Genomic DNA, 27,633 nt, shown 5'->3' on the forward strand with positions numbered 1-27,633 from the left:
GGGATGGCACATCGGGAAACGGGACTCAGTTGGAGGCGCCTGGGACGGGCAGCTGGCGGCTGCTGGGACCGACTTCCCGAGGAGGGAACCCTGCCTCTGCGGGGCTTGTCTGTTCTTTGAGTTTTAAATACCTATTCTGACCTTCCCTGATCATTTCCAAGGGACACGATTTGTATCTGGGCAATGGCTCTTGAGCCCATTCATTCCAGATGGGCTCCAGCGTTTGCCCTGGGTAGGGGGGCTGCACACCCCTCCCCCCAGGACGCAGCTCTTTCCTTCCCCTCTGCCATCCACCCCCAAACCACCAGGCCTCTGGGGCCTCCTGTGTTTGTCAAGGGGACGGGGACTCTCTGGACCTTGCCGAGCAGGGACCGAGATGTTGCTGTTCCCAAGGCTTCTTCAGAAGCCACATGAATATGATTGCCAAGAGCCGTGGCTCCCCAAGAGCCATACATGGGCTCACGTGATAGGGCTCGGAGACTTGTTTATCGTGGCCGAGGGCCTGTTTGTTAATCTTCCCAGGCGAGAGAGCGTTCCCTAAGAGGGGAGGGGCGGGTTTTGAGCTGACACTGGGCTTGGTGGAAATACAAATGACATTTCTGAACTGGGGCGACTGTATCAGGCTGTGGAAGAGGAGCCCCGCCGGCGAAAATGCCACGTCCGGAGGCTGATAAGCGGTGTTGCCCTTCAGACCACAGCTGGGTGCTTCGCGTGTGGGGCGCTCTGGGAGCGGGGAATGTGGGCTTCCCAGGCTGGGGCTTGTCTCCAATCCTTGTCTTCAGAGGCAATGCCTAGAAAACGGATGAAACAGGGCAGCAGCTGCTTGTTTTCAGAGGGAGACCAGCCTTACGTGAGCCCAGCAGACCTGCCATCGATCCCACCGCCGGAGGCGGCGGCGGCGGCTGGGCTCTGTTACCCACCCATTTCTCTCTGACTCGGGTCACGGGCGTCAGCACCGCGGCCCCTCGGCCCAGCGGTGGGGGTTCCTGTCTTGGCTTTGGCGTGTGAGGGAGAACAGGCTGCCAGTCAAGGGCAGAAACCCACTCCACGTGCAGCCAGGGACGGCCTTTCCTCAGAGGCCAGGACACACGGGCACAGGACGCGTGGGGGCTCCTGGAAGGCCTGGGCTGCTGGCGCAGCGCCGTGAGGCCGCCCCTCCAGATGGGGAGGTCACTCTGGGACCCCAGCACTCATGTGAGGGCCGCGCCGTGAGGGCCAGGCACGCGGCCAGCGGCTCGCTCTGCAGCCCGGCTCCGAGGCCTGGGCCCAGCGCGCCTCCCCATCAGCACAGAGGCCGTGGGGGCCCTGGGAGCAGCTTCGGAGCGTCGGCGCTGGGGCTGGCCAGAACCCCAGCCTTCTCTGGACACAGGTCAAGGGGGCAGCAATCTTTGCTCACTAACAGGAAAAAGAAAAGGTGGAAGAAAGATTAGACTAAGTTACACGCAGAATTTACTTTTATTTCTCTAGAAGTTGTTTCTGTGTCTGAGTCATGTAGAAAATCACAAGGCCGCCTTGCTTTTTCTGAGTCCGCTGCACCCACAGCCAGTTCGCCCTGGACTTCGCGTGTCCGAGACAAAAGTGTCCTCCCGGAGAAGCCCACTCAGAGCCGGGGCCAGCTGCACAAGCCTCTCCCGCCGGGCCCGCTCCGTGCCGCTCCTTCGCGGATGGCTGCCTCCTCTTCACCTTCCAAGGTTGCAATCTTGTGTGACCGCTGCTCCTGGCGGCTATGAGGGCATGCATGGCGGAGGGGGGGCACGCACGGCGGGGGTGATAAAGTACGGGAGGCCTCAGTTCTCAGATCCTGACCACCTGGGCGGCGACACAAGGACTCCGCCTCCCCTCCCCGTCGGGGGTCTGCCTCCTGAGGTAGAGTCGACCATAGGTGCCCCCCACCTGCCCTTTGGTGAGGCGCCCAGGGTTCACACAGACACAGCCGAGGATGTTCTGGGAAAGGAAAGGAGAACACTGCATTTGGAGAAGCCTAAACGAGCGAGACCGATGTGACAAAGTTGGGATCGTCCAACAGAAAGACGCCAAAGAGGGTTTTATAAAATGCAAAAGGAGGCACTCAAACGCATCTTAAGTCAAACACGTTAACTTATTATTGGAAAACTCTGTGTTCCTTTGGCCTCTCTGAGACAGAATGAAGGTGACTGAGAAGGGTGGCCATCAGCTCCCAAACTTGGAGACACACCTGACATGGCTGCTGTTTTCCAACATGAAAAAAGTTTACCTCTTGAGGCTGAACTGGCTATGTTTTGGCAAGAGGGGGATTGGCTGGGTGGGGTCCCAGTGAGGGACCCAGTCCCCAGGTGGGCAGAGCCTCAGTGGCAGAGATGAGAACCCTAAGGTGCCCTCCAAGTTCTCAGGGCTGAGGTTGCTTGGAGGCCAGATGAGAATTAGGGGGTGGGGCAGGCAGGTGCCTGTGTGAACCATTTCCCAGGTCGCCCTGGCGGGGCCCCGCCTGAGAACCACTGCTTGAGGGCTGTGCTTCTTGCTTCCAGGGCTCCCAGGCTGGGTTGACCGAGCCCCAGGCTCTGGGGGGAGAAAGGAGCAAGGGGACGTCATTTACTTAAACATTTTACTAACACTGTTTTCCAGTCCTTCTGCCTCCACCAAGACACAAGGCCACCACGCCCGTCCACAGGCCTGAAGGGTGTGCGCTGGGGGTCTAGAAGGGAAAGTCAGACTGGTTCTGGCCTGTCTGGGAACAAGAATTCAAACTTACCTTGACAAAGTATCTCAGCTCTGATGGAATTATGAAGACATCCGGGGTGACAGGCAGCTGTGCGTAGGCATAGAAATTCTCGTAGTCAATGGCCATGTCTTCCTGGGGAGGGTACAGTGGGTAGTAGCTACAGGGACGGAAAGAAACAGTCAGAGCAGCTGATTCAGGGCCCCGCCCCCACTGGATCCCCTCTAATCACTGGTTCCCATGCTGGCTCTGTGTTTGGGGGACAGAGCGCGGGCTCATCGCCACAGCTGGGGAAAGCTCTCGCGGTCCCGTTCATCGGAGCTCCAGGACCCCGAGCACTCTCCTCGTGGTCAGTCAGTCATTCCAGCAAGCGAGCTCACCTCCTCTGCGTCAGGATGTGCCTGAGGACTCGGCTGAATCTGTCTGAAGTTCCAGAGGAACTGGGGAGGGCCGAGAAGCAAGAAATGGCATGAAGAATTTGTTTTTCAGTTTCTGTTGCTCTTCAGGGAGGCCTCGAGGATTTAATAAAGTAGAGAGAGGCTACATGGCCAAGAGGGTCCCTCTGGGGAAGTCTGAAGACCCACCAATGTTAACTCGGCCTGCTCCCACATGAGGGGAGCAGGATGCTGGGTTAAGAAGGGAAAGTGTAGGATCCCCCCTGGTCCAATGAAGATCACACCGTGCAAGAGCCCACAAAGCCTGCACCAGAGCGAGGCGAGCCTGGAGCCAAGGTGACCCTCGCACCTCAGACCTCAGCCAACGAGCGCCCGCCCCTGCTCCCGTGACTGCCGAAACTACACCGCACAGCGCCGGCTGCGTCTGGTTCTCTGCAGAGCTACACACTGCTCTGCTGGGGAGAACAGCCTTCCAGGTTCACGGGCCATCCTCCACCACTGAGGACACCCGCTTCATTTAGGTCACAAACGTGGGAGGGGCAGAAAAGCAGATGAACTTCTATGACTATAAATTAAATGCAGACGGACGGACGTGGTTCTCTGGGATCTCAAACACTGTACAGACAAGTGGTAATAAACAGGCTCTCATCGCTCTCCTCATAGAGCCGAAGGGTGTGGCAGAGGGCCCTGACTGCGGGGCTGGGACCCACGCCTCACCTGCTGATCTCCTCGGCCCCCATGTGCAACAGCAGATCCGTGGACGTCAAGCCGAAGACCACGCCGTTTATGGAGAAGCTGCAGGGATCGGACACGAACTGCACTCGCTGAAATGAGAAGGGGATAAGCCACACACTTGTCTTCTCCATGGAAGTTTGGGGATCTCCAAGGGCTGGGAGCCCACTGAAAGGGAGACCAAACCAATGTACAGGAAATGACAAGCACATCTGCCTATTAAAAACAGGAGCTTGAGATTCAGCCCCTCTGGTCTGGGCACGTGCAATCCCCGGTCCAGGCATGTCCGGGAGAAAACAAATCGATGCTCCTCTCCCCCTTCTTCTCTCTTTAAAACCAACGACAAATTGTCCTCAGATGAGGATAAAAAACAACAACAAAAAAAAGACTCAAGCCCTGTGCATGCCCAAAAAGGTATCTTCACCCTCCACTTCCGGGACAGAGCAGGATCCCCTGCGGCACATGGGACTCTGAGGTTGAGGAGGAGACGCCGGTACCTTTTTGTCCTCGGGACGCAGGTCAGAGCGGCAGAAAGGCGGCTGTGGGTACACAGGCTCGTGGTGCACGTCTCTCAACGATGGGACGAAGACGAGGTGAGAGCCGGAGCTACTTTGTCAAAAAAATCATCAAAAGGGAAAAAAACGAGTGCAGGTGAGAGCCGCTGGGTGAGTGAAACGGCAGCGCTTGTGTAAGACCCTCCTTGCAGGGGAGGATTTCAGAAAGGAACTCTCCCGTGAGAGAGGTGACACTGAGTGAAAGACAGTCTGTGCGCATTAACACGCATCCTCCTGGACCAGGACTTACGTTCTCTTGGCTCTGCATGATGAGAAGATGGGACTACTGTTTGGGAGAAAAGGAGAGGCGCCCTGGCTGGGTCGCGCAGTTGGTTAATGCGTTGTCCCAATATGCCAGTGTTGCGGGTTCGATCCCCAGTCAAGGCACAATACAAGAAGCAACCAGTGATGCATCAGTAAGTGGAACAGTAAAGTGATGTTTTTCTCTCTCCCTTTCTCTATCTCTAAAAAGCAATAAATAATTTTAAAAAAATAATTTAAAAAAATGTTTTAAAGGAAAAGAAGAAATTAGGAGCTAGAATATCTAGAAAGAATTAGAGCCTCAGAGCCAAAGCTGAAACCAAAGTCCTTCTCCTCAGGCTGTGTGAACAGATGCGGCCTAAAGACATTCCAGGCTTCGGCCAGGGCTCCCCCCAGGAGGACCAGCACGCTAATCAGACCTGGAGGCTGCTTTCACATTTAGATCAAACTGCAACCTCCTACTAACCCTAACCAGACGCTGGGTCACAAACGCGACATGGAGGAGACGTGTTCAGAGCGGTGGGGAGCCAGCCCCTCCCCTCACGCAGGGAAGCGATGCCCTCAGTTCTTATTTCTCAGCAGACAATCTTGTAAAAATGAAAGACGTGACAGCAACGGCAGAAGCACAGCTGACAGACGTTCTCTGTGATGGAGGCAGAAGGGGACTCTCTGGGGTCACAATGTGTAAGTGATGTAAACACCTTTCACTCTGGGAGCCAACTGCTTGTCCTCCCCAGCCACACAAAAGAAGAAAGGGAGAAAGTCCGTTTCCTTGGTTCCCTCGGCTGTGCTTGGCAGAGGGGCCTATTATAAACCAAACAGGCATAAAGTGTGACTCTGGGGGCTTATGTAAAACCCACCGTTAACTTCGGCTGCCAGCTCTTTCTCTTGCTTAAAATGTGTGGCCCTGCCAAATGCAGCTGATGTCTGCAGCTGCCTCTCGTATAGAGAGAGGTGTTGGTGCTTGTCGTCACGCTCGTCACTTGGTCAGGCTTGCTCACATGAGCTGAGGTTTCTCCAGCCGAAAATCAGAATCTTGAGACCAAAGGGACTTTGCATCTTAGTTACAGTCCCTCTGACATGAAGTTCACTGGAATCATCAAGTCTACCCACTGGGGTGCTGGAGTCTGGCACACAGGCCGGGGGGAGCCTGTGCTCCAGATCCCAAGGGCTCGGTTTGTGGTGAACACGAAGGTACAGCCGACCACTTTATTTTAATTTTTATTTATTCTTGTATGTGCCCTGACCGGGGATCGAACCACAACTTGGGCACCGGTGGGCGGTGCTCTGACTGAGTTACCGTCCAGGGCCAGTTGGCCACTTTTGAAGATGGAATTGCTCTGTTTCAGTGGAGGCACTGGAAGAGCAGTAGTTAAGGGGGAAACAGCTTCCTCGCTCAGGGTTACAGACTGGCTGAAGGGGGAGGGAGCCAGAGAAAATTCCAACTATGCTGAGCCTTGCGCAACTTCATACATCACGGTGGGAGGGCCCTCAGACAGGCTTGGTGCCTGAGGGAGGAGGAGCTTCCTCGCGGATTCTGGTTTTTACTGAGAAATCAGCTTAATGCTCTGCACTTCTAACCTCTCAGGAATAAATTTAAAAATTCCCTAAATGAGGACCGTTTATATCCTGTTTGGGGAAAGGTGGGGCCGCCCCCCCCCCCCCCCCCCCGCCCTGGGCACACACTGGCTGTAGATGAAAGTGCCTGGTGGTGCTGGGTGCTGCCCCAGGGTAACAAAGGCCGGTCTGTTCTTTGTTTGTACCACGGCTGTCAATACCACATGGGGTGAGGAGCCCAAACAGAACCCAATCTCACCCCGAAAGCACCCAGTCCCAGCCCGTCCCCAAGGAGACCTAATTGCTGACAACACAGGGACACCCCTTCTGGGGGCGTTATCTCCTGAGCCCTCCAGGTCTGAGGACCTCCCAGGGTCACAACAAACGTGGGAAGCGGGAGGGAAGGCACTGCGTCATCCTTGCTGGGGGAGGGAGGGAGGGAGGGGCAGCTCCAGCCGCAGCCTGTCACTGCTCGATTCAAGCCCCCCGACTCTGGAGTAATTTAGGGGCTGTTTTCCCCAGTTCCCGAGGCCTACCGTACTGGCCGTGCTGCCGGTACCGGAAGGCAGGATTCCGACTAATCAACTCTGGGATCAGTTCTCACGGCCAAAGGGTGGAAGATTATGAATCTTATTTTAAAAAACCACCTTTGTTACAGACTTGTTTTTAAAAGCTTAGCCTCAGGAATGTTTGTTTTTTATGAGTTCAGCTACAGGCAAGCAAACCCCCAGAGAAGATCCATCACCTACACCAACGCCTTTCAAAGCCTGGCGCTGCAATTACAGGGACAGGAAGTGACTCTTCCCAGAATAGCACCTTTTCCCTCAATCAGAACTACGCATCTCTCTCATCACCCCATGACCTCTCACAGATCCTTCCCCTTGGTCTATGGCAGGGATTCAAGATCCCCACCCTCCCTGAGTTTCTACCACGGCTTTCTTAGGCCATTAATGACGCCCCACAAAACGCGGGGAAGCAGTGACTCCGGGGAAGGACCTGGCTCACCCCAGACAATCACACACACAGCAGACGTCTGGGGCCTCGGGATTCTGTTGTGTAAGTCATCCAATACCTCTCAGAGTCATCCTGGGAAGATTCCTGGGGGACCTGGGTGTACGGACAGCCGTGAGGACGGGAAGGAAGTACAGAGAGAGCAAGGGAAGAGCAGAAGTCAAGTATGTTTATCTCAAGAGTTTTACAAAGATGCCTCTTGACTCAGTGTCTGCGCACTTGAAGTTCAAGAGTTCTATCTGATCTCTAGTTCAAAAGGATGGAAGGACAGGAACCACCCCTCCTTGGAAACAGCTTTGGTTTTTGGAGGGGAAGCCCAGGAGAAACCTGGGCAGCTTAAGGCAGCATTTTTCAATTCTGACCTTTGTGTCCCTTCAGTAATCGTTCGTAGGCACTGCCTGAAAATGTCTTCAAACGGACTCGTCAGTAGACAGTTCTGTAAGAGAAGGAGAAGATTCGGAAGGTACACCTTGGTGTTTATTCACTTGTTTAACATTAGATGTACCCGCTGTTGAGCTGAGAGCTGAAGGGGAGGCAAAGGACAGATCTCTGTCCTCAAGGAGCTGAGTCCAGTTGGGGACAAGAAAGGACACTGGGGAAGAATCGGTCCTCTTGAAGGTAAGCTGAAACACCGAAAAGGAGGAGCGCTTTGAAATCTCTTCTGTGGAAGGTACACTATCCTGTGAACAAGGGTAGGAGATGTCCGGGGAAGGGCCATTTGTGTTAATGCATCAAAGGACAGCAAGACGTGGGTCATGGAGCTGAGGGAGGCAGCTGGTGAGGTACCTCCCCAGCGCAACTCCCTGACCCCCCAGACACCTGCATCTGTGCTGGCGCTCTCCGGCTTTAGTGTCAGGCGTCACAAAGGAATATCAGGACTTGCGTATTTTTATGTCCTGCCCTCAGCTTCCAAATGGCCTTGGAGTCTGGTGAAATGAAACCCTCAAATTCCCTATCTTTATTGAAAATGCCCCGCTACAATGCCTTTCTATGGGGATGAGATGCAGGGTAACTCCCAAGAGATGAAAATAACGGTGAGGGCCCAACTGAATGGGTGGATCCACTACTCTCCCCTACCCCAGTCACTTACCTCAACCTGTTCATGCTTGGCATCCAGAAAAGGGCCAAACTGCACATAAAGTGGAGGGGAGAGACAAAGGCACCAGATCAGAACCATAGGCATCCGTGAGCACCTTCACACGACGACGCCCTCTGTCCCACCAAGGCTGCAGGAAGAGCCTGGGACAGTTAGCAGATGGGGCCGGGGCACCCAGCCACGTTCGGAGAGAAGGCTGTGAGCCCTGGGTGCAGGGAGGCCGCCGTGGCCCCATAACCAGTCGCACAGCTCCCTACTACACGGGGCTTTTCCTTAAGGTTAACCGTAGCAAGGGAAGCTACCGCCCGCTAGCGGTGATACTTGGAGCTTAAAAAGAGAGTAGTTCAGAGCTCGGAGTAATGAGACAGAGGCAAGAGTCCTGTAAAGACAATGAAAGGTGGAAACATGTTGGGCTTTTAGATTAAGCGAGGGCCTGTAGATCCTGTGCATCTCTCCAAAGATGTAGATGAAGAACTAAAAAATATTTTTAAGGAGGAGAATCTGACATGCTTCCTAAGAATTTAGATTCGCACTGGACCTTTTTCTAAAGGCGATCCCCTGGCTTTCCCACTGGTGCCTCCCAGAGCGAAGCTGTCCCAGGAGGGCCTCCTACCAGGATGCAGACGTCCGGCCGGTCACGGTTGATGATGGCGATCAGGTCGAGCAGGGGGTCATATGTGATGCTGTCAGATGTGGTGTATGGCCCACAGGCCACCAGGACCATGGTTTGCTCAAAATCTAAGACAGAAAAAACTGTAAGGTGTTGACTAGAAAATACTGGGATGGTGGGAGAAAGGACAATTAGGGAGAAATGGCACCAGGTTCAACGAACTGAGTCCCCTTCTGTGTGCAACCCGGGGAATCCAGGATGGGTAAGAGCTCCTCCCCACCCTCACAGCATCCTCCAGCAGCCGGTGCACAGGCAGGTGTGCAAATAACTGCACCTCAGACACGCACATGCCTGGCAATGCCCGGCGTGATGGGAGGGGAGTGGCAGTCGGGAGAGAACTGATCCAAGTGACATTGGCTTATAGCATTTCCCCCCTAATTCTTTTATTGTGGTAAAACATATATAACATGAAATTTACCACCCTAACCATTTTAATATTTCAATAGTATTAAATAGATTCATAAAGCTATGCAATCATCACCACCATCTCCACAACTCTTCATCTTATAAAGCTGAAACTGTCCCCAATAACCACGAGCTCCCCATTACCCTCTCCCCAAGCCCCTGCCACCCACCGTTCCGCTGTCTGTCCCTACGAGTTTGACTGTTCTAAGTATGTTGTGAGAGTGGGATCATACAGTATTTGTTTTGTTGTGACTGCCTTATTTCAATTTGCTTAAACTTGTATGTGGAATTTTCCAGAGTAAGGGAAAGGCAGGCTCCCAGAGAGCCGGGATTAGTGTGCTCAGTGTGTGTGGGGGTCTCTGATGGCCCCGTGTGGCTGCGAATGTGGTGTATTGAGCCCAGAAAGACAGGCTGGGGCACAAGGCCGGGGACGCAGCTGCTCCCAGCTGGGGCCCGCTGTGTGCTGCTCGCAGTCATGCGCCGCCCTTTTCCTCGCAGCATCTGCTTTCCTTTAGGAGACCCAGTCGTCTTCTCCATAAAGCAGTTGTGGGGGCTATAAACGAGGAGCACTGTCCCCCGCTAGCCCAGGGACAGGCATGTGATCCAGTTTCAGCCACTCTTACTCTCCTTCCATGTTCTGGAATAGCGAGGTGAATTGTCCAAGGATAGAAAAAAGGTTGGAGTTGACCTATTCCAGCAGAGGTGACCCGTAAGACAGTTGGGGAATTCCTGCTGCCTGGACGCCCTGAGTTGCTAGATCCTTATCCTGATTCTAAGGCTGACTTCAGGCCACCTGTTCAGTCTCTGAGCTACCTGGACTTCCTCCAACAAATTCTTTTTCTAAGGTAGCTTGAACTAGTTTCTGTTTTACAGCAAAACAACAAAATCCAAAGATTCCTGACTTAAAAAAATTTTTTTTATATCCTTGCCCAAGGACATTTTTTTTCATTGCTCTTAGAGAGAGAGGAAGGGAGAGAAACACCCACACTGGCCAGGGCCAAAGATCCCTGACTTCTTAACGTGCAGTTGTACTCCCTTCCCATGGCTCCACCAGTTACCACAAACTTAGCAACTTAAAACAACACACATCTACTATTTTACAGCTTTAGACATCAGAAGTCCTAAAGTGAAGGTGTTGGCAGGTTTGAGAGAACCTTCTGGAGGTTTGAGAGAACCCGTTTCCTTGCTTTTCCTAGTTTCCAGGGGCCGCCTGCATTCCCTAATTCATGCCCCTCCTCCTTCCTCAAAGCCAGCAGCCTAGCATTTCTCATCTGAAGCTGATCCTCTGGCCCTCCTTCTTATAAGGGCCTCCGGGGATAATTCAGGATAACCTCTCAAGACCCTCCTACTTTTGTTCTTCTTTGTAATTGTTCAATAAAGTTTTATTTTGGAATAACTTTAGAACCATAGAAAAGCTGCAGACAGCACAGAGCTGCCGTTGAGTGCCTTTCACCCAGTGTCCCCTGATGTCGGTCTTTCCTACATTTGTCACAGTGACGGGGTTAACGCTGATGTATCACTGTTAACTATTCCTGACTTTATGTGGGTGTCGCCTGTTTTTCCACTAATGGCCCTTTTCTCCTCCAGAAGTTAATCCAGGACACCACATTGCATTTAAAGAGATTCGTTCTTAAATAGCTCCTAGTTCTCCTTTTTTGAAGTGACCTTCGAATACCCACTACCCTCAGAGGCGAATGACATGGCTCCTGTACTCAGAACGCAGGTTGTCAGGCCCTGGCCTGCCACGGGGGCCCGGGACCCCGCCGCGCGCTGCACCCTTGGGCCTTGGGGTGCTCTCATGGCTTCTGCGCTTCCTCTGGACCCTTGCCCACCACCCTCGCTGTTGGCACAATGTTGGAACCAAAACTTACCTACGTCGTCTTCTGTGGGCTGATAGAACGGAAGCGGCACACCCTTAAAGACAGGAGAGAAGGGAATCTGAGGTCCTGCCCCAGGCACTGTCATTGGTAAGGAACGGCGTGGGCACTGAATAGGGGCGTGAGGTGTGCAGGTGCCCTGCTCCTTGGAGCTAAGAGCTCACAGAGCTGACGGGACCTGCCATTTTTCTCTATTTGGTCAGAGTCACAAAGAAACCCAGAAAATGGCAGGTCACAGCAAAACATCCAGCAGGACATGGGAGCCAAATGTCAGTGTCCTGAGCGAGGAGGAGAGAGCAAGGACACGTGAACTGCGGCCTGCGGGCCAGATCTGGGTACCAGCTCCTTCTGTTAATCAGGACTCACGGGCGCTCAGACACACTCACGGTCACAGGCTGGCTGCGGCTGCGGCTGCGGCTGCGCCACGCTGGCAAAGCGGTGTGGGGGCAGAGCGCACGCGGCCCGCGGAGCCACTGCCTGGCCCCTTACAGAAACAGTGTGCTAACCCTGGCCTACAGGCGGGTTCTCACTCTACAGGCAGTGTGAGCAAACCAGGAGGGGGGTGGGGACCGCTGTGGCACCTCGTAGAGTTTAGTGGCGATAAATTTTCTACCAGTCGTGTTGATTCCTTCCATAATTACAACCTGAAAGACAAGAAGCAGAACAGGACTGCAAAACAGGGCAGATACACGAGAGGTCAGGAAGGAATTATTCTGATACAATTAAAAGTATCGTCCAGCTACTCTCGTTTTGTAATTGTAAACTGGGAATGTTTTTCTAGAAAACAAATTAAGGGGGTTGTATTAGTAACCATAATTATGCTTCACACGGATGACCTAATTCTGACAATCCCATGAGGTAAGAATTATTATTCCCGTTTTACAGAAGAGGACACTCTGGCTTAGAGGTTAACTACGATGGCCATAATCACATGGCTTGTGGGGTGGAGCCAGGATTCGAACCTGCGCAGATGCCAGAGCCAAGGTCAGAGCATACAAGGGAAGACTGGAATCCCTACACAGGTGTCTATTCTTGGGCCTGGGCTCCGGCCACATCTCATGACACCGGAGGTCAAAACCAAGGGGCAGCAGGCCAGTGACGAAATGCTGATTCCCAGAGCTGCAGCCCACCACACGCACGACAGAACCAAGGGCCCGCCGTGGCCCGTCTCACCTGCCCGGGGAACAGAGAGTATTCTGTAAGCTCAGATAAATCCACTGGGACTCGAGCGCCAGAGGAATGTTCCCGGTCTCCCTCCAGAATCACTGACTTGTTGTTCAGCTTCCCGTTGCTATCACAGCCGATCTGGCCCAGCAGGGTGACAGGCTCCTACCGAAGGAAGGTCGCACGAAAAGAACAAGACCGTCTTTGGGGCAGAGGCTCAAAATCCGAAGTCAACGGGCTGCATAGCAGAGCAAACCCCAAATCATAAACATTATTTTGGCAGGTCTCATTTTGATCCAGAGGTGACCAACATCATCACTAACATCAGGGGTGCTGGAACTCTTACTTTATTAAAGGGCATCCGGTCTGCCCACCCAGTGCTGGAGCCCCTCTAAGGGGCTGCCTTAGGCTCGAGCATCTCCAGTGAAGGGGAACTTGCCCTGCACCACCAAAGAAGCCCACCATGTCTCTGAGCTGTAACTGTTAATAGCTCATGTTTATTGATCTTACTAAGCACCAGACACTGTTTTAAAGGCTTCCATGTATTAAATTAATTCCCTTAGTCCTCGCAACAACTGTGAGGTAGAGACTATCTACTGTACTCATTTTACAGATGAGAAAAACGAGCAGCAGAGACACTGGATAGTTTAGCCAAGGTCAAACAGTGGGTGAAGCCTGGGTGTGAAGCCTAGAGGTCTGGCTCTAGAGCCATATCCTTAACCACACACCAAACTGCCTCTTAACCGGAAGTTCTTCGTTAAATTGAGCTGAAATTTCTCTTCCTGTTGAGCTGAAATTTCTCTTCCTGTGGCTTCCTCTGTCCTGTTCCCACTCCCTGGGGGCAAACGGAGGAAGTCCCCGCTCTTCCCACAAGATCGTGCATCCTTGCCCCCTCCACCACTTCCCCCAGTTCCTCCCAAACTTCCCCATATCACACATTATCTTCCCCAACCGGTCATTCTTCTCTGATCGAAAACATGTGACAGAGGTAACTTAAAGATGCTTCTAGAACACACCTTCCCTTAGATTAAAAAATGTTCTCGAGAGAAAGCACTGGTACGTACGCCAGGTTAAACCACGATGTAGAGGCCACGAGCAGCAGCTGGTTCAGAACAGAGACCAAGCAAGGAAGCGCGCGCGAGTCTCCATTTCTGGAACGCCCGGTCTCGCTGCTGCCCTCCCGTTCTGACACCTGAATGCTTAAGGCCTTCCATCTTTGCTACATCGTGACCCAAACCCAAGTGCAGAGACAATGACTGTGTCTGGTCACAAACGCAGACAGCATGTATAAGTTTTTCTTCAAAAGAACCCATTTTACCAAATCCAACCCGGACAGGTGTTCTAACTAGAATGTAGATAAGTAAAAAGGAGGCAAAAGGATGCCTTTCACCTTGGACTTAAAAATACAATATTAATTAGGAAGGACTGTTAGAAAAACTCTTACCTGTGCTGGAACCAGAACAGGAGTAAAAGCCTCAATCTCGTAATGTTCCTTGAGTTCACTGCCAAGTTCTTCTATCTTACACGTCAAAACTGAAACCCCAGAGGGGAAAAGTGTTGTGTTTAAGACATCTCACTTGCCAAGAACAGAAAATACTGCACAGTGACAAACATTAAAGGCAGTCATTTTACGGAACCAGGAAGGGTGCTTAGGAGGTCTGGCCAGTTCACACTTTCTATAGCCCTAGCCAGTTTCCTGACACTTGGCTGCTGAATCTGGCCTTCCGTGTGGCCAGGGGACCATGTGGCACAACCCCACAGAGTCGGCACGGATCCCCACCCCCCAGCCTTCCTTTCCCTCAGGTCATCAGTGAGGGTTAGGGCCAGGCAAGGTCAGCCTGGACAGTCTTCCATTCTTCACAAGGAAGAAGCCATAAATGTTTCTGCTTTCTTTAATACTTTAACTGGCTTCCTTTACATAGTTCGAGGGATTGTTACTGGAAATGGTTATGTGCTTTTCCTTTAGTACGTTTCTTTAGCAAAGGGAAATCGCTTGGGAGAATGATTCAGAGTATCATGTCCTTCTACTCATAGGGGCACCCAGAGGACATCTACCTACTTATATGTTCAAAGACAAAGCTGGAATTTGTTATGCAGCCCAGTTGAAGCTTTGCTACTTACTCTAAACCCTTCCAAGTGGTTTTATATCCTCTAGAATTTAAAGGGAAATCAATCACCTTCTCGGATGTCTGGGAGCTTCTGAAACATGAATTTGTAGCTCCCAGTTAGTGATTCTGGACTCCCCAAGACCTTCAGGCTGATGATACCGGTTCCTCCTCTCCCGGACCAAGACACTCCCTGTGCGAAGCCAAAGGAGGTAACCACTTCTCCTCGGTTATTTCCTGAGTTGTATTTCTGAGAGGGAGTAGCACTAATTGGGAGCAAAAGAAATCAACATTTTACTGTGTTCACATATAAAGGGAGAGAAGAATAAAATGAGGTTACCTTTGGGAAATGGGAACTGGATAAACGTCAAGCTGGCCTCACATTTTATAAATCTAATCAGCTTAATGCGGTTGGACATACCCGGACCTTTAAGGAATTTCAGGAATGAGGGGCTGAGGAATACCGGGTTGAGCAATACCAAGTGTGTTCAGAGAAGTTTAGAGACAGAGCCGTATTTTAAAAGGTTGTCCTCCTGGCTTAAAACTAAACAAAGTAAAACAAAACCCAAACTCTGAACTGATTAAAAAGCAAGCTTCAAGTACCATTTTCTTTTAGCATTTAGCATTTATTAGAACATCGTCAGAGCCTAGAACTTTAGAGAAGCCAAGAGCTGCTGTGTGTGTATAGAATACCACACAATACAGTTTGAGGTACAAACAACAGCACAACGCAGTTAAGGGAAATGAATCAACTGTCCCCAGAGCCCATGAAGGTGGAGATGTAATGAATCTGGTCGCTGGGGAACAAACATTCCCATTCTCCAAGGCTCCGCTGACTGTTCTCACGTTTCCGCTCTCCGGCTAGTATATTACACCTCCAAGAACACTCAGACTTTGCTATCTGCTTAGATGACAATGAGGTCTTCTAATCCTTCAGTTGTGAACATAAGTTACAGGGAGGTCTGCTTCAAACAGGCTTCATTTAATGCACCCAAACTCTGCACAGACCAGCTGTATGTGGGCCCCACTGTCAGTGCCAGCATCATTTCTTCTTTCCCCGGAGAGGCTGCAGAAAATGACCCAATTAATCTGCTCTACCTCCAGGGCTGCCTCTATCTGAGTAATTTAAAAGTTACTTTCATAAATTACAAAACCAGTTTCTGATGTCAGCTTTATTAGCATGCATTTAGAAGTGACTAGGGAGCCCTGGCTGGTGTGGCTCAGTAGACTGAGTGCCAGCCTGTGAACCAAAAGGTCACCAGTTTGATTCCCAGTCAGGCCACAGGCCTGGGTTGTGGGCCAGGTCTCTGGTTGGGGAAGTGTGGGAGGCAACCAATTGATGTATCTCTTGCACATTGTTCCTCCCCCTCTCTTTCTCCCTCCCTTCCCCTCTCTCTGAAAATCAACAAATGAAATCTAAAAAAAAAGTTTACAGTTGTAATACAAATAAATAATACAAAAATTAAGAGATTAAACCATTTCTGTACTCACAACTATAAACCCACTTTGAAAAAAATTAAAAACAAACAAAGAAGACTAGGCAGCGTGTCCCTGCTGCTCTGAGTCCCTCCCTGCAAAGCTCGGCGGGACAGCCCTGACAGCTGGCCCTTCAAGACTGCTAGACGCTCACGTGAGGTCAACTGTACAGAGGTCTCCAGGGTTCAAAGAACGGCCTGTTTGGGGAATACGCCTGCTGTAGTAGCTCTGGCCCACCTACGAGAACCACCTCTACACACCAAGTTTCAGAGACCCCCTTGTAAGTCTAGACACCCTATGGAAGTCCGCTTTTAAAAAGCTTGAGGACTCCCCAAGGCAGTGGGTACCACATGGAAGTCAAACTGTCCTTCAGAAGCCCGTGACGGCTCACCTCGAATGACCACTATCACCTCCTTTCTAAAGCGAAGGCGCTGAGGAATCTTAAGCTGTGCCTTGTCTAGAAGTGACCTGAAGCTGAGGCGGTGACCCCTGGCATCAGCAATTCCCTAGATGGCAGGCAGTACTGTCCCTCGGCCTCAACCTGACGTGGTAGCACCTGAAACTGTCCTTGGCAGCACACAGCCCTCGCCTATGCAATTCTCTAATGCGAGACGTGCCATCTATGGATTTCAAAGAAACCACATAGGATCTCTGTGGAGTCACGTGCAGAAGCGGCAGCAGGGACAAAATACCAGTTAAGTCAGTGTACATTCACGGCGACGAGAAAACCCTCAGAAACTAGCTGTAACCTGAGGCGGAACAATAAACAGGTTATGTAACATTATGAACAAAGATACGTGGTTTCCTTTAAAAAAAAAAACTACTTTAGACTGGATAACAAAGGAAAACAAAAGAAACCCAACAACACACAAACTAACAAGCAGGTGAAAGGCCGTTTGCCTGCGCTGGCAGGGCTGGGAGGGCTCTCAGGCTTCTGAATGGACAGGTTGTTTCCAGCAGAAGATATCAGTTCCTGATCTAGGAAACAAGCCCCAGCAAAGTGGGTGGAAAGTGAGTTTCCTTAATTACTGTAAGAAACAGTAATTTTCCACACAGGAAGGGAAAGGAGGGAGGGCGGAGAGCACCAGGCGTTCCAGCCCGGTCACGGCGGAGGTGGCCGTCCACCGCACTCCGTAGTCACCGTCGGGTCAGCCTGCACTGGGCAACCAGCAAAAGGGGGGGCAGGCCGGCTTTTGGGCGGCTGAATAATTCTGGTCATACCTCGGAGAGAAACTCGATGGCGAGAGGAGCAGATGGGGGCTGCGAGCAGACACTCTCCTTTTCGTGAGGGGGGTCTCTGGGGTGGTGACAGCTCGCTTCTGAGAACCCTGGAAACAAAACAAAAATGAAATGCCAGTCCCTCTAGACCCAAGTTACTGATTAAGTGGACAGTTCCTCAGGAAGAAGGGAACGGTGCCCAAGTGGAGGGCACATGACGGAACTGGGGCTGAAAGTCCCACGCGCTGAGAATAGTCCCATCAGGGGACTATATGCCGCCACTGTAACCCGGCATCCATCAGAATACTGTCCCCACGTTGAAGGCAATTATGAAGAAGTGCCAGCATTTCCCAAAAAGGACTGCCATGAGGTCAACCTGACCCGTCAAACCGTTCCCGTGTGCACTTTCTTTCCCAGCCTCTCTCTGCTGTAGCACACGCGTGAGTTTACAACACGTGGGTACTGACCTGCATGGACGTGCTTTCCTGAGAAGGGATGGGACCACGTTACTACTTAGTTTGGCAAAGTCAGCCGTACATTTTCAAAACTAGAGACTGGGCTGACTCAGGGCGGATAACACGCTGAGCTCACACTTGGGGAGGACCTAGCGAACACCTCATTGATGGTCACGTTCTCATTTTTGCTGACCAACAAGAATCCAAAGACATGCCCAGAATGAAAGATGAAACCCACAGCCCAGGGCCCTACTGCTCCTCAGAGTCTAGGATAACTGCCTGAAAGAGCCTAGGCAAAGCCTCACCCAGATTGCAGCCAGAGGCCAGCGGGTCTGGGGAGGCGTCCTCTGCCCTTGGGCTCCTCCTGGCTGCGTATCTGAGTCCTGCCACCAAAGCTGCCCAGATTCAAAACCATCACTAAGGAGCTGGAATGGAAACTGGATTTAAAGACTCTTATGCTACCACCCTATACAATGAACACTTTTAATATACCTTTCTAGTAGTTTAATATTTTTCCAATTAAAAATACAAATTCTAATAGTTACTATCTTAGTTTAAATATAAACCTTTAAGTACTTTTTATACTAATTTCTAAAATATTAATTACAAGCATTTTCCCACAATACCACAATCCTATCCTTTTTAGTAGCTGTGTTGATGGAACTGAAATATAATAATTTATATAATGACTTCTCTATTGTTGGATGTATGAGCTGCTTGTAATTTGGGGCGATTATAAATTGTGCTGAGATGCGTATCTCCATGTACACAGATTTTCTCATAATCTGGATTATTTCCTTAAAAGAGATTCTTACTAGGGAGAGTTATTGGATCAAAGATAGAAAAGATTTTATGGTTTTGATATATTTTCTCAAACTATTTTCCCAAAAGATGCTTCTAATACCCAGTGTGCTCCAGGACTCTAGGGCCAGTGTCGTGCCAGGGTCATCTCAAGAGGAAGAGTCAGCCCCCCAGGACATGGCAAGAGGATGGAACTCTGGGAAAGGGCACAATCTCATCTCTTGTCCTCAGCCCTTGTTGTGAAACCTGATTGTGTCAACAAGCCACCTGCTGGTACACTCCTCGGGGATGCATTCACTCTGACTGAGCTTGCGAGATCCACTACTAACGCTACACGCCAGTTTATTCACTTGTAATGAAAAATACAGACAGAGCCCTATTCTCATATAAGCACACGCTCACACCACACAGGAACCCAAATTATAGCCGAGAACGGCAGTGTCCTAATTCACCAGAAATACAATACCCACGGTATGGGAACTATTATACAAAGCCTCAGGCAAATACATTCTCGCCCTTCAGGCAGGACCCAGGGAAAGCCAAATTATAACCAGAAGATCTGTGGTGAGCATGAAGGCAAAAGCATACCTGTCAACTGCACAAGTCAAATACTTAAGGATGATACGCAAGACCACTGACACTCACCGCTTTAACAGGAGTACTCCTGCCCCAACATCTGACCAGGGTCAGGCAACCTCATGCCGGCACAGCTTGTGTGCAAAGGCCAACAACTGGCACTGTGACTCTCATCACACTGCCTTTGGCACACGGTCTCACAGTGACTGAGCAGCTTCCCCGGGACGGGTACTGTCCTAAGCATAATAACATATCTCTAGCCCAGACCCATACTGCATCTCCTCTGAACGTCAGACACATATTTCAAATTGTTTGCTCATTTCAACCCAACTGACTTAGCTGAGTGCATGGTCACAAATTTTTGTTTGAAATTGAGCTTCCCAAGTACTTCTGTAGCAGGAATGGGGTGTCCCCAATGTGGCACTTCAGTCTTTGAAAGGGTACATACTTCAACAGTAAATCTGCATCTGACTTACACATCGGTCTACTGGGAGCTGGGCTGCCATGAGTCAGTTTCCAGGAACATAGTTAACTCTGGGTATACAGACAAATCAGATAAATTCTGGAGCTGCAAAGCTGTCAATCAGATCAACACAGTGGTATCCCCACTAGTTCCTGCAATCCTGTTTGATGCTACCTAGAGAACCACCGACCACCCCTTTCAGGTCTGTCCTTAACAACTATTAACGTGCTAGGCAGTGGGAGAACAGCGGGGACTAAAGCAGTCTCTGTCCTCAAGGAGCTAACATTCTAACGGCGGGAGACAAGACTAAAACAAAGAGTAAATACATAACATGCCTCACGGTAATAAGTTCTATGGAGAAAAATAAAGCAAGAAAAGAAAATAAAGGGGAGAAAGAGGGGGTTGCTATTATAGGCAAGTTTGTTCCCTCTGACAAGGGTGCATATGGGGTGGAGCCATCTGGTGTGTCTGAAGAACAGCAAGGAGACCAGAGTGAGGAGGGGCCTAGGAGGACAGAAGGAGCAGGGGCTAGCTCCGATCAATGAACCTCACACACCCACAGACCCTGACTTTATGAGGTTATTGAGTTACTAATAAAGTGTATGGGGGAGAGCTGTGCACGAGAAAAACCTGGCCGGACTGTCATCTGAAAGGAGCGCTCTGGCTGCGGTGTAAAAGGTCGTTTAGAGATGCGCAAGCAGCAGAGGCCAGGGGACCAGTCAGGAGGCTGTCCCACTCACTTAGAAGGAGACGGTGATGCTGGGGACCTGGTGGTGGCAGTGGATGTGGGGAGAGGGACCCAGATCCTGGAAGGAGGGCTGATGTGACTGGTGGGGAAGTTGGAAAGACTCAGGGAGGTGTGCAAAGTCCCTGGCCTGAACAAATGGAAGAATGGAGGTACTTTGTGCTGAGATGTGAACTCTAGGAGAGGACCATCTCCAGGGGGAAAACCAAGTGTGGATTTTATAATCTCTAAGAAAAATGTCGTTACTTCCTTTAATATTATATGCACCTGGTTTTGTGTTAGCAATTCCACAGGGCACAATTAAACTATTTACCTTCTTTCTTACAATGCAATTTACTTTGAAAAATTAAGGCTTACTCCATGTTTGTGGATTTCCACAAATTGATTTTGTATAAAGAGTAACTACTATTACTAAATAACTTGCTTTGGTCTTGGCACTTTACATATTAATTTCACCTTAAGACTTCTGACATAGGAGATTATTATCCCTTGGCTATGAGCTTCTGGAGGGCAGAGCCCCTCCACGCCCGTTTCGTTCACTGCACAGTGCCTGGCACATAGTAGCTGCTCAGTAAATGAATAATGAATCCTAATTTTATAGGAAAGGAAACTACAGCTCAGAGAGATAAAACAACTCAACCAAGGTCACCTAGGTCTTTGGACTCAGGCTTTGAGGGTAATGCTTTTCCACTGCCCTACTCTCTCTCGCTCACACTGGAATCCAAACTAGAATTGGACTATTCAATTATAGTACCTCCACTTGATACTAAACTGTACCACCTTTAAAAAGAGCAGTTACAGAGAAATCATATTTATAAAAATTCTATGATGTGCTAACTGGAAAAAGGAGGATAACTATATGTTCACAAGGACTGTCATTATGTAAAAACACATGTGCATATGATCGCGAAGGAAAGTGCTAAGTGGAAATAAGGTAAGAAATACACAGACACTGTGTGAGTGGTTAATTTTCTCTCTCAGAGCCTCAAATGTCATGATGTTTTTAGAATAAAGAAAAAATACTATTTGTACAATGTAATTTCCAAACACTGTAAACTCACTTTAGACGGTGTGGCGTAAGAGTTCAAGAGGGTCTCCTCTTCTTCCTCCACTTCAATTCTAACAACATTGGTTAAGAAAAATAATAGCCCTGACTGGTGTGACTTAGGGGATTGAGCACTGGCCTCCGAACCAAAAGGCTGCCAGTTCAACTCCTGGTCAGGGCACGTGCCTGGGTTGTAGGCCAGGTCTCCAGTTGGGGGTGTGTGAGAGGCAACTGACTGCTGTATCTCTCACACATTGATGTTTCTCTCTCGTTTTCTCCCTTCCCCTCTCGCTAAAAATAAATTTAAAAAATACTTTTAAAAAAGAAATCATAAACTCCCACTCAAAATCTAAGGCAATGGTTGATTAAATAGAAATCTGAATAGTACCTTTCACTTTTGTTTTTAAATTACACATGCAACTGTAAACAAATTATAACATAGACTATGTAGCTTGAGGCCAAGACCTCCACAGAAAAGGATACAGCTCTTGTATGGAAACAATGTCTCTGGCCCCCGCGTGCCCACTGTCCTTGGAAGCACTGTGATGGACTTTCGGCAATCTTTTGCTCAGACACTGAGGAATAAAAGATAATGAATATATTATTCCAAAGTTAAGTATTAGAGGAAGCATTTTCCACAGTCACAGATAATAACAGGCTTTTAAAATATAAGATATAAAATTCCTCAAAGTAAGAATTAAGAAGACACACACGATCAACTAAATATAAAGACTTATTCTGTGACTGTTCCTCTACCGCACATAACAATTCTAACAGTAACACCCAATTACCTGTTGATCTACCCCCAGCTGGGCATAGTCTTAGGTGATTTACATCCATTTTCACTTAATCCTTACAATAACCCTAAACAAATATGGATTATTAGAACCCACTGACAGAAGCGGGAACCAAGGCCAGAGACAAGCTCACATTGGAAACGGAGGCCAGTTCTGATTCCAAAGTCCACACACCTCTCAAAGTATCACCCTGCCTGCCCTATGGCGCGGAAATGGAGAATTACACGGGGCGTTTCCTTACGTCGTGCTCTTTCTTACCTCTCGCTCAAAAGAGTGCAGGGTCTCGGAGCTAAGGCAACTTTTCTGTGTGGTAGTGTAGAAGGCTACGAGCTCGCCCACCATTTCCTCCTTGTTCTGGCCATACAGAATGCACAGCTCTGCCACTGTGGAGGGAAAATCAGACAAGTAAGCGCTTAGTTTATTTCTTTAAAAAAAATTTTTTTTAAATTTCCTATTGTTAGCTTTTATTATTATTTTTTTTTAGATTTTATTTATTTATTTTCAGAGTGAGAGGAAGGGAGGGAGAAAGAGAGGGAAACATCGGTATGTGGTTGCCTCTCACGTGTCCCCAACTGGGGACCTGGCCCGCAACTGAGGCCTGTGCCCTGACTGGGAATCGAACCAGCGACACTTGGCTCGCAGGCCGACGCTCAATCCACTGAGCCACACCAGCCAAGGCTTAGTTTATTTCTTGCAGCTTTCACGTGAGAAGAGAAAATAATCCTCTATTTAGTCAATGCATATTTACTCAGCACCTACTAGTGCCAGGCACTGTTCTAGGCATGAGAATACAGCAGCGAGCAAAACAGAGAAGAACCCTTGTCTTCGTGAAGCTCACTATTGGTGGGCAACAGAAAACGAACAAGTTAAACAGGTAGTGTATTGGACGGTTTGATGTGCCATGTAGAAAAGTAAAGCCAGGAGAGGGATCGGGGAGTTGGGGAAGGGCTTAGCAATTTTAAATAGATGGATTAGGAAAGGCTTCATTGAGAAGACTTTTGAGTAAAGACTTGAAGGTAGTGAAGGAGTGAGTCCCCCACTGTTTAAGGGAAGAGATTTCAGGCAAAAATCCAGAGGTGAAGCAAGATCAGCAAGGCCACCATGGCTGGCTGCAGCGAGGGCGGAGACAGAACTGGGAGGGCAAAGGGGGTGCACACTGTTGGTCACTGCGATTACCCTGGGTAGTGCTCTGAGCAAGCTGGGAAATCTCTACAGGGTTGGAACAGAACAGTAACGTGACCTGACTTCCATTGACTGAAGGGGACAAGGGCAGAATCAGGGGAACCAGTTAAGAGAATCATGGCAAAATCCAGGTGAGAGATGACGGTGGCTTGAATCAAGGTGGTGGCAGTGGAGCTGGCCGGAAGTGGAGGGAGTTTGGATAGGATACACACTGAAGGTAAATAAAGCCAGTGGGACTTGCTGACTGGACGTGAGGTCTGAAGAAAGGAGATGATGCTGTTTTTAGCCTGAGCACCAGGAAGGGTAGAGTCACTATTTTGTTTCTTTTTTTTTCCTTCTTTTTTTGGCTTAAACATTTTTTAAAAATTGATTTTCTTGGGTATTTTCTTGGGTGCAGTCACTATTAACTGAGGAAGAGAAACCAGGAACTCAGTTTTGGAAGTGCAGAGTTTGAGGTCCCAGACAGCCACCTGGAGATGCCAAGTAGGCAGCTGGCCAGACCAGAGTGCAGTTCAGACAAGACGTCTGGGCTAAAACATGCATTTGGGACTCATCAGAAATAGAGGGGTGTAAAGCCATGAGACCAGGTGAGAGTGTCGTGACAGGAGGGGATGAATCTGCAGAGTAAGAAGTGGTGACAAGCAAGGAGGACGAACACCCACTGGTGTCTGAGAGACAAAGAGAAACCCTGCTCTAAAGAAGACATGATGAACAGTGTCAAATGTTGCTGATAATTCTCGATGAGGACTGAAAATTCACCACCGAGGAGCCAGATGCAAGTCACTGATGGCGGCCTTGAGAGAAGCAGCTTCAGGGCGATGGTGGAGTTGACAAAGCTGACTTTTAAGGAGAAAAAATGGAAACAGCAAGCGCAGGCAACCCTTTTGAGGACATGTGCTGTAGCTGGGAAGGAAAGCACTGAAGTGGGAAGTGGAGCCAATAGACTTTTTTAAAGGCAGAAGTAAGAACTATGTCTCTGTGCTATTAGGGAAAAAATCTTATAGAGAGAAAAATACAAAATATGTAGGAGGAATTACTGGAGCGATGTCCTTAAGACGGTGAGAAGGAATGGGATTTAGGACTCAAGTGGAGGGTGTGGCTTTTGCTCGGAATATGGAGAATTTATTCATCATAATAGGAAGGCGGGGAAGGTATACGGCATAGGCCTGGGTAGGAAGGAAGGAGCAATGGTACTAGCTTACAGAAGTTGTCTAATAGCCTCTATTTTTTCAGCAAAATGGGAAGTAAATTCATCAGCTGAGAGTGGGAAGAAAGATGTTATAGGAGAAGGTGGAAAATGGTCACCTAGAAGGCTCAGAGCGAACAGACCAGGAAAATATGGCGTGGCTGCCAGGCAGCATTCAAGTCCCATCGAGCTTAGTGATTATGAATTCCGAGTCCACGATTCCAACGCCACGGCCAACAGAGTGGCACCTTGGGCTGGAGCCTTTACAAATTTGGTTCCCACGCTAATTTCTCTTGTTTTGACTTCAAGGCCATCTAATAAATGTCTGTCATTAGGTCTCTCACTTACGTCTCCTTCTAGGAAGGCAATGCACTGGGCATAAGAGCTTGGGAGTGTTCTGGTCTCTCAAGAGAAATTAACACATTAATATTTTTTAAAAAAGGAAGCTCCAAGTGTTGACGACAAATGGTTACGGCAGGTGCACATTCATCCCATTTCTAAAACGGAGAACTCGGCCTCTCCCAGACTTGGCTTCAAACAAGTCCTTACACTGTCTGCCCCAGAGCCTGCCCCATACGATGGGCCAACACGATGGCGCTCTTAGGGAAAGAGGACGGGCTCCGCAGGCCGGCTCTCAGCGCTCCTGGTCTGTGTCTCCCTCTGTAATCAGCTGACAAGCTCCCCTACAGTCCCTTCCAAAGCTAAACGTCAGCTTTAGGAACGCACCTCAAGGAACCCGTATTCGCACGGGCTACCAGCAGCTTTGACGAGAAGGGATGGATCAGCGGAAGGTTAAGGTGCAGGCTGGGGAGGAGCCAGGAATAAAAAACTGCATTTCACAAAAGCCCCACACCTCTTGCTTTGTTGCAGAAGCTCAAACAATTCTCCCAACTTGGATATGCCCCCAGGGCCCCGTTTGTGTGAACCCGGCACGTCCTAATTCCACCTTTCCGAAACTGCGTTGATTTGAAACCCTATTTCATACTCTTCCTTTTGCGGTGGGGTCCAAGCAGCACTCTGTGTTTCAAAGTCCGCGTAACCCAAATCTCAAAACTCAGTTTAGTTCATCCTGCACTCACCGAGACAGCTGATCTAGGGGAGGGGAAACCTGGAAGCGCTCCCCTTTGGGATCTAGGCGACTGGGGACCGCGAGCCGAGCGTGGACCTCGGATGGGGTCCGGGGAGGGGGTTAGGGACTCACATTTCTCAGTTAGAGACTCCTCGCAGCTTAGGCCGAAGATCTCCAACTCCTCTGCCAGCTCCTGGGCGGACACGGTCATGGTGACCACGAGGGAGCGCGGGGCCACCCAGCTCCCACCTGAGTCCAAGAAGCCCCCAGGCGTGGAGGTCGATGAGCAGGACGAGGCCCCTCTGATCCTTTTCGCCCTCTGAGGGAGCGAGACCGAACGTGACCGAATAGCCTCAAACCTCAGGCGGCCAGAAGGCCCCAGCTGTCAGTCACGGAGAAATACTTTATATTTTTTTAATGTGAGGGAAGCCGCCAAACGCCCGGAGGAACGGAGCAGAAATCTTGAGAAGTCGCTCTCCTAGGAAGAAGCGCCCACTTCCTAAAAGCTACGGCGCAGCTTCTCAGCGTTACGCACACAACAGAGGAGCCGGGAAAAAACCCGCCAAATGGTTTGTGCAGCGCACGCATGCGCGAGGCCGGGGTTCAGCCCCACCCCTTCCCCTCTGCTTCCTTCTCCTGGTTCCGGGACTCTGCGCGCGCACGTGCGCCCGAGGGCGCGTGCGCACAAATTCCTACACGCCCACTCGCGCGCCCGCGCCTAGAGGCGGGTGTGCCGTACGGCGGCTGCGCGGAATCCGGGCACCGCCCCCCGCCTTGACGTCTCCGTGCCCGCCTCGAATGCCTATTTTCCGGGAGCTGCCGGCTTGGCGAAGGTCCGTGACGCACACTAGGCACTGAGTCCTGTGGCTTGGTGCGCGGGTGCTGTTGTATACCTTCCCTCAAGTGTCCCAAACATTCTGTGCCCTACCCCGGGGAGGAAAGCCGTCTTCCCTTCTCTGTCCTCCTGTCATCTCGTTCATCTTAAAAGGGCGAATTCGTTAGGGAATCTGGTTGCCATGGTTATCGTCCTAGTTACCGCCTTGGTCCCAGCCACAGTAATAGGTCTGTTTTCTGGATCTGGAGCACTTTGGTGGAAAAGGAGTTGAAAGGTGACAAGTGACTTCGTTTTGGAAGTTAGGTTTGTGTGCCTTTGGGGTTTCCAGATGGAAGTACCCAGCGGGCGACCGAAAGCCTGGGAGTGAAGATGGCTCACTGAGGGGGAGAGAGTTTAGAGGTAAAATGAGTAGAGGACCTTCCCCCAGAAATGCCTCCAAATCCTTTGAGCCAAAATCTCCATTGGCTCAGCTTAGATCAACGCCTCCCCCCCCCCCCCCCGGGGCATCACACTCCCCAATGGGATGGTAGACGTGTAGAGTCTTGGTAGAAAACAGTTTGGCAACACACATAAGGAGCCTTAAAATTGTTCATTCCTCCTTGACTCAGTATTTCTTATCCTAAAAAAGCAGTCAAAGTCCAAAGTTTTATGTACAAAGATGTTTGTTGTGGCCATGTTTACAATTTTTTTTTAAGGGAACTCTCTGAATATCCAGAGGTAGGGACCATTTAAGAACAGTGTGTGGCTCAGTGGATTGAGCGTCGGTCTGCAAACCAAGTGTCGCTGGTTCGATTCCCAGTCAGGGCACATGACTAGGTTGCACGCCAGGTCCCCAGTTGGGGGCGCAAGTGAGAGGCAACCACACAGTGATGTTTCTCTCCCTTTCTCCTTTCCCCCTCTCTAAAAATAACATAAATAAACAACTAATTTTTTTTTAAAAAAAGAATAGTATGGGGTTTTACCAAAGAAGTGATTCTCTAGATTGTGCCAAAGAGTAAAGATTCCTGGGGACAGCTCAGGGTGTGAGATGAGGGACAAGGGCCAGGCAGAGCTAGAGCCCCACGTCCTGTCCTCAGTGGGACAGTGTGGAGCTGGTTGTAGTCAGCATGTTAACCACAGTAGGGAGTTGGGGGAGGCGTTTGGAGAGGGAAACTCCCTTACTCACCCCTAACACCTCTGCCTGGTGGGGACCAAGGGCAGAGGGTGGGAGTGGTCCACCTGGGTACAGACAATGAAGGGTGATTAGCTTTCCATTGCTATGTG

The 27,633-nt window shown here is 50.1% G+C and overlaps 1 protein-coding gene across 2 annotated transcripts; it reads right to left on the minus strand.

Annotated features, from left to right (window-relative positions):
* Positions 1 to 1,436: 1,436 nt before the first annotated feature.
* POLA2 (DNA polymerase alpha 2, accessory subunit) lies at positions 1,437 to 26,105 on the minus strand. Of its 2 annotated transcripts, none has more exons than XM_090258720.1 (18): positions 25,668 to 26,105; positions 22,357 to 22,481; positions 21,785 to 21,876; positions 21,318 to 21,375; positions 17,220 to 17,326; positions 14,595 to 14,788; positions 13,862 to 13,950; positions 12,427 to 12,582; positions 11,835 to 11,897; positions 11,248 to 11,290; positions 8,915 to 9,039; positions 8,296 to 8,334; positions 7,568 to 7,641; positions 4,320 to 4,428; positions 3,808 to 3,914; positions 3,076 to 3,135; positions 2,729 to 2,855; positions 1,437 to 1,944 (listed from the first exon to the last, which is right to left on the minus strand). In XM_090258720.1, the coding sequence occupies exons 1-18, from the start codon at positions 25,744 to 25,746 to the stop codon at positions 1,795 to 1,797; spliced, it is 1,797 nt and encodes a 598-aa protein (XP_090114846.1). In that variant the 5' UTR covers positions 25,747 to 26,105; the 3' UTR covers positions 1,437 to 1,794. The 2 variants fall into 2 exon arrangements, with proteins under 2 accessions (XP_090114846.1, XP_090114839.1); XM_090258713.1 differs by having other exon boundaries at positions 4,320 to 4,431.
* Positions 26,106 to 27,633: the final 1,528 nt, after the last annotated feature.

The sequence above is a fragment of the Furipterus horrens genome, unplaced genomic scaffold, assembly GCF_987537825.1.
Source record: "Furipterus horrens unplaced genomic scaffold, mFurHor1.1.pri manual_scaffold_2, whole genome shotgun sequence".
NCBI lineage: Eukaryota > Metazoa > Chordata > Mammalia > Chiroptera > Furipteridae > Furipterus > Furipterus horrens.

Excerpts from the sequence above, each read along its gene's own strand:
- POLA2 (XM_090258713.1), bottom strand. The coding sequence starts at position 25,746 with ATGACCGTGTCCGCCCAGGAGCTGGCAGAGGAGTTGGAGATCTTCGGC. Across the intron at positions 22,482-25,667 it reads GGAGTCTCTAACTGAGAAAT|TGGCAGAGCTGTGCATTCTG; the intron begins GTGAGTCCCTAA and ends TTCCCTCCACAG. Across the intron at positions 7,642-8,295 it reads CCAAGCATGAACAGGTTGAG|AACTGTCTACTGACGAGTCC; the intron begins GTAAGTGACTGG and ends CTTCTCTTACAG.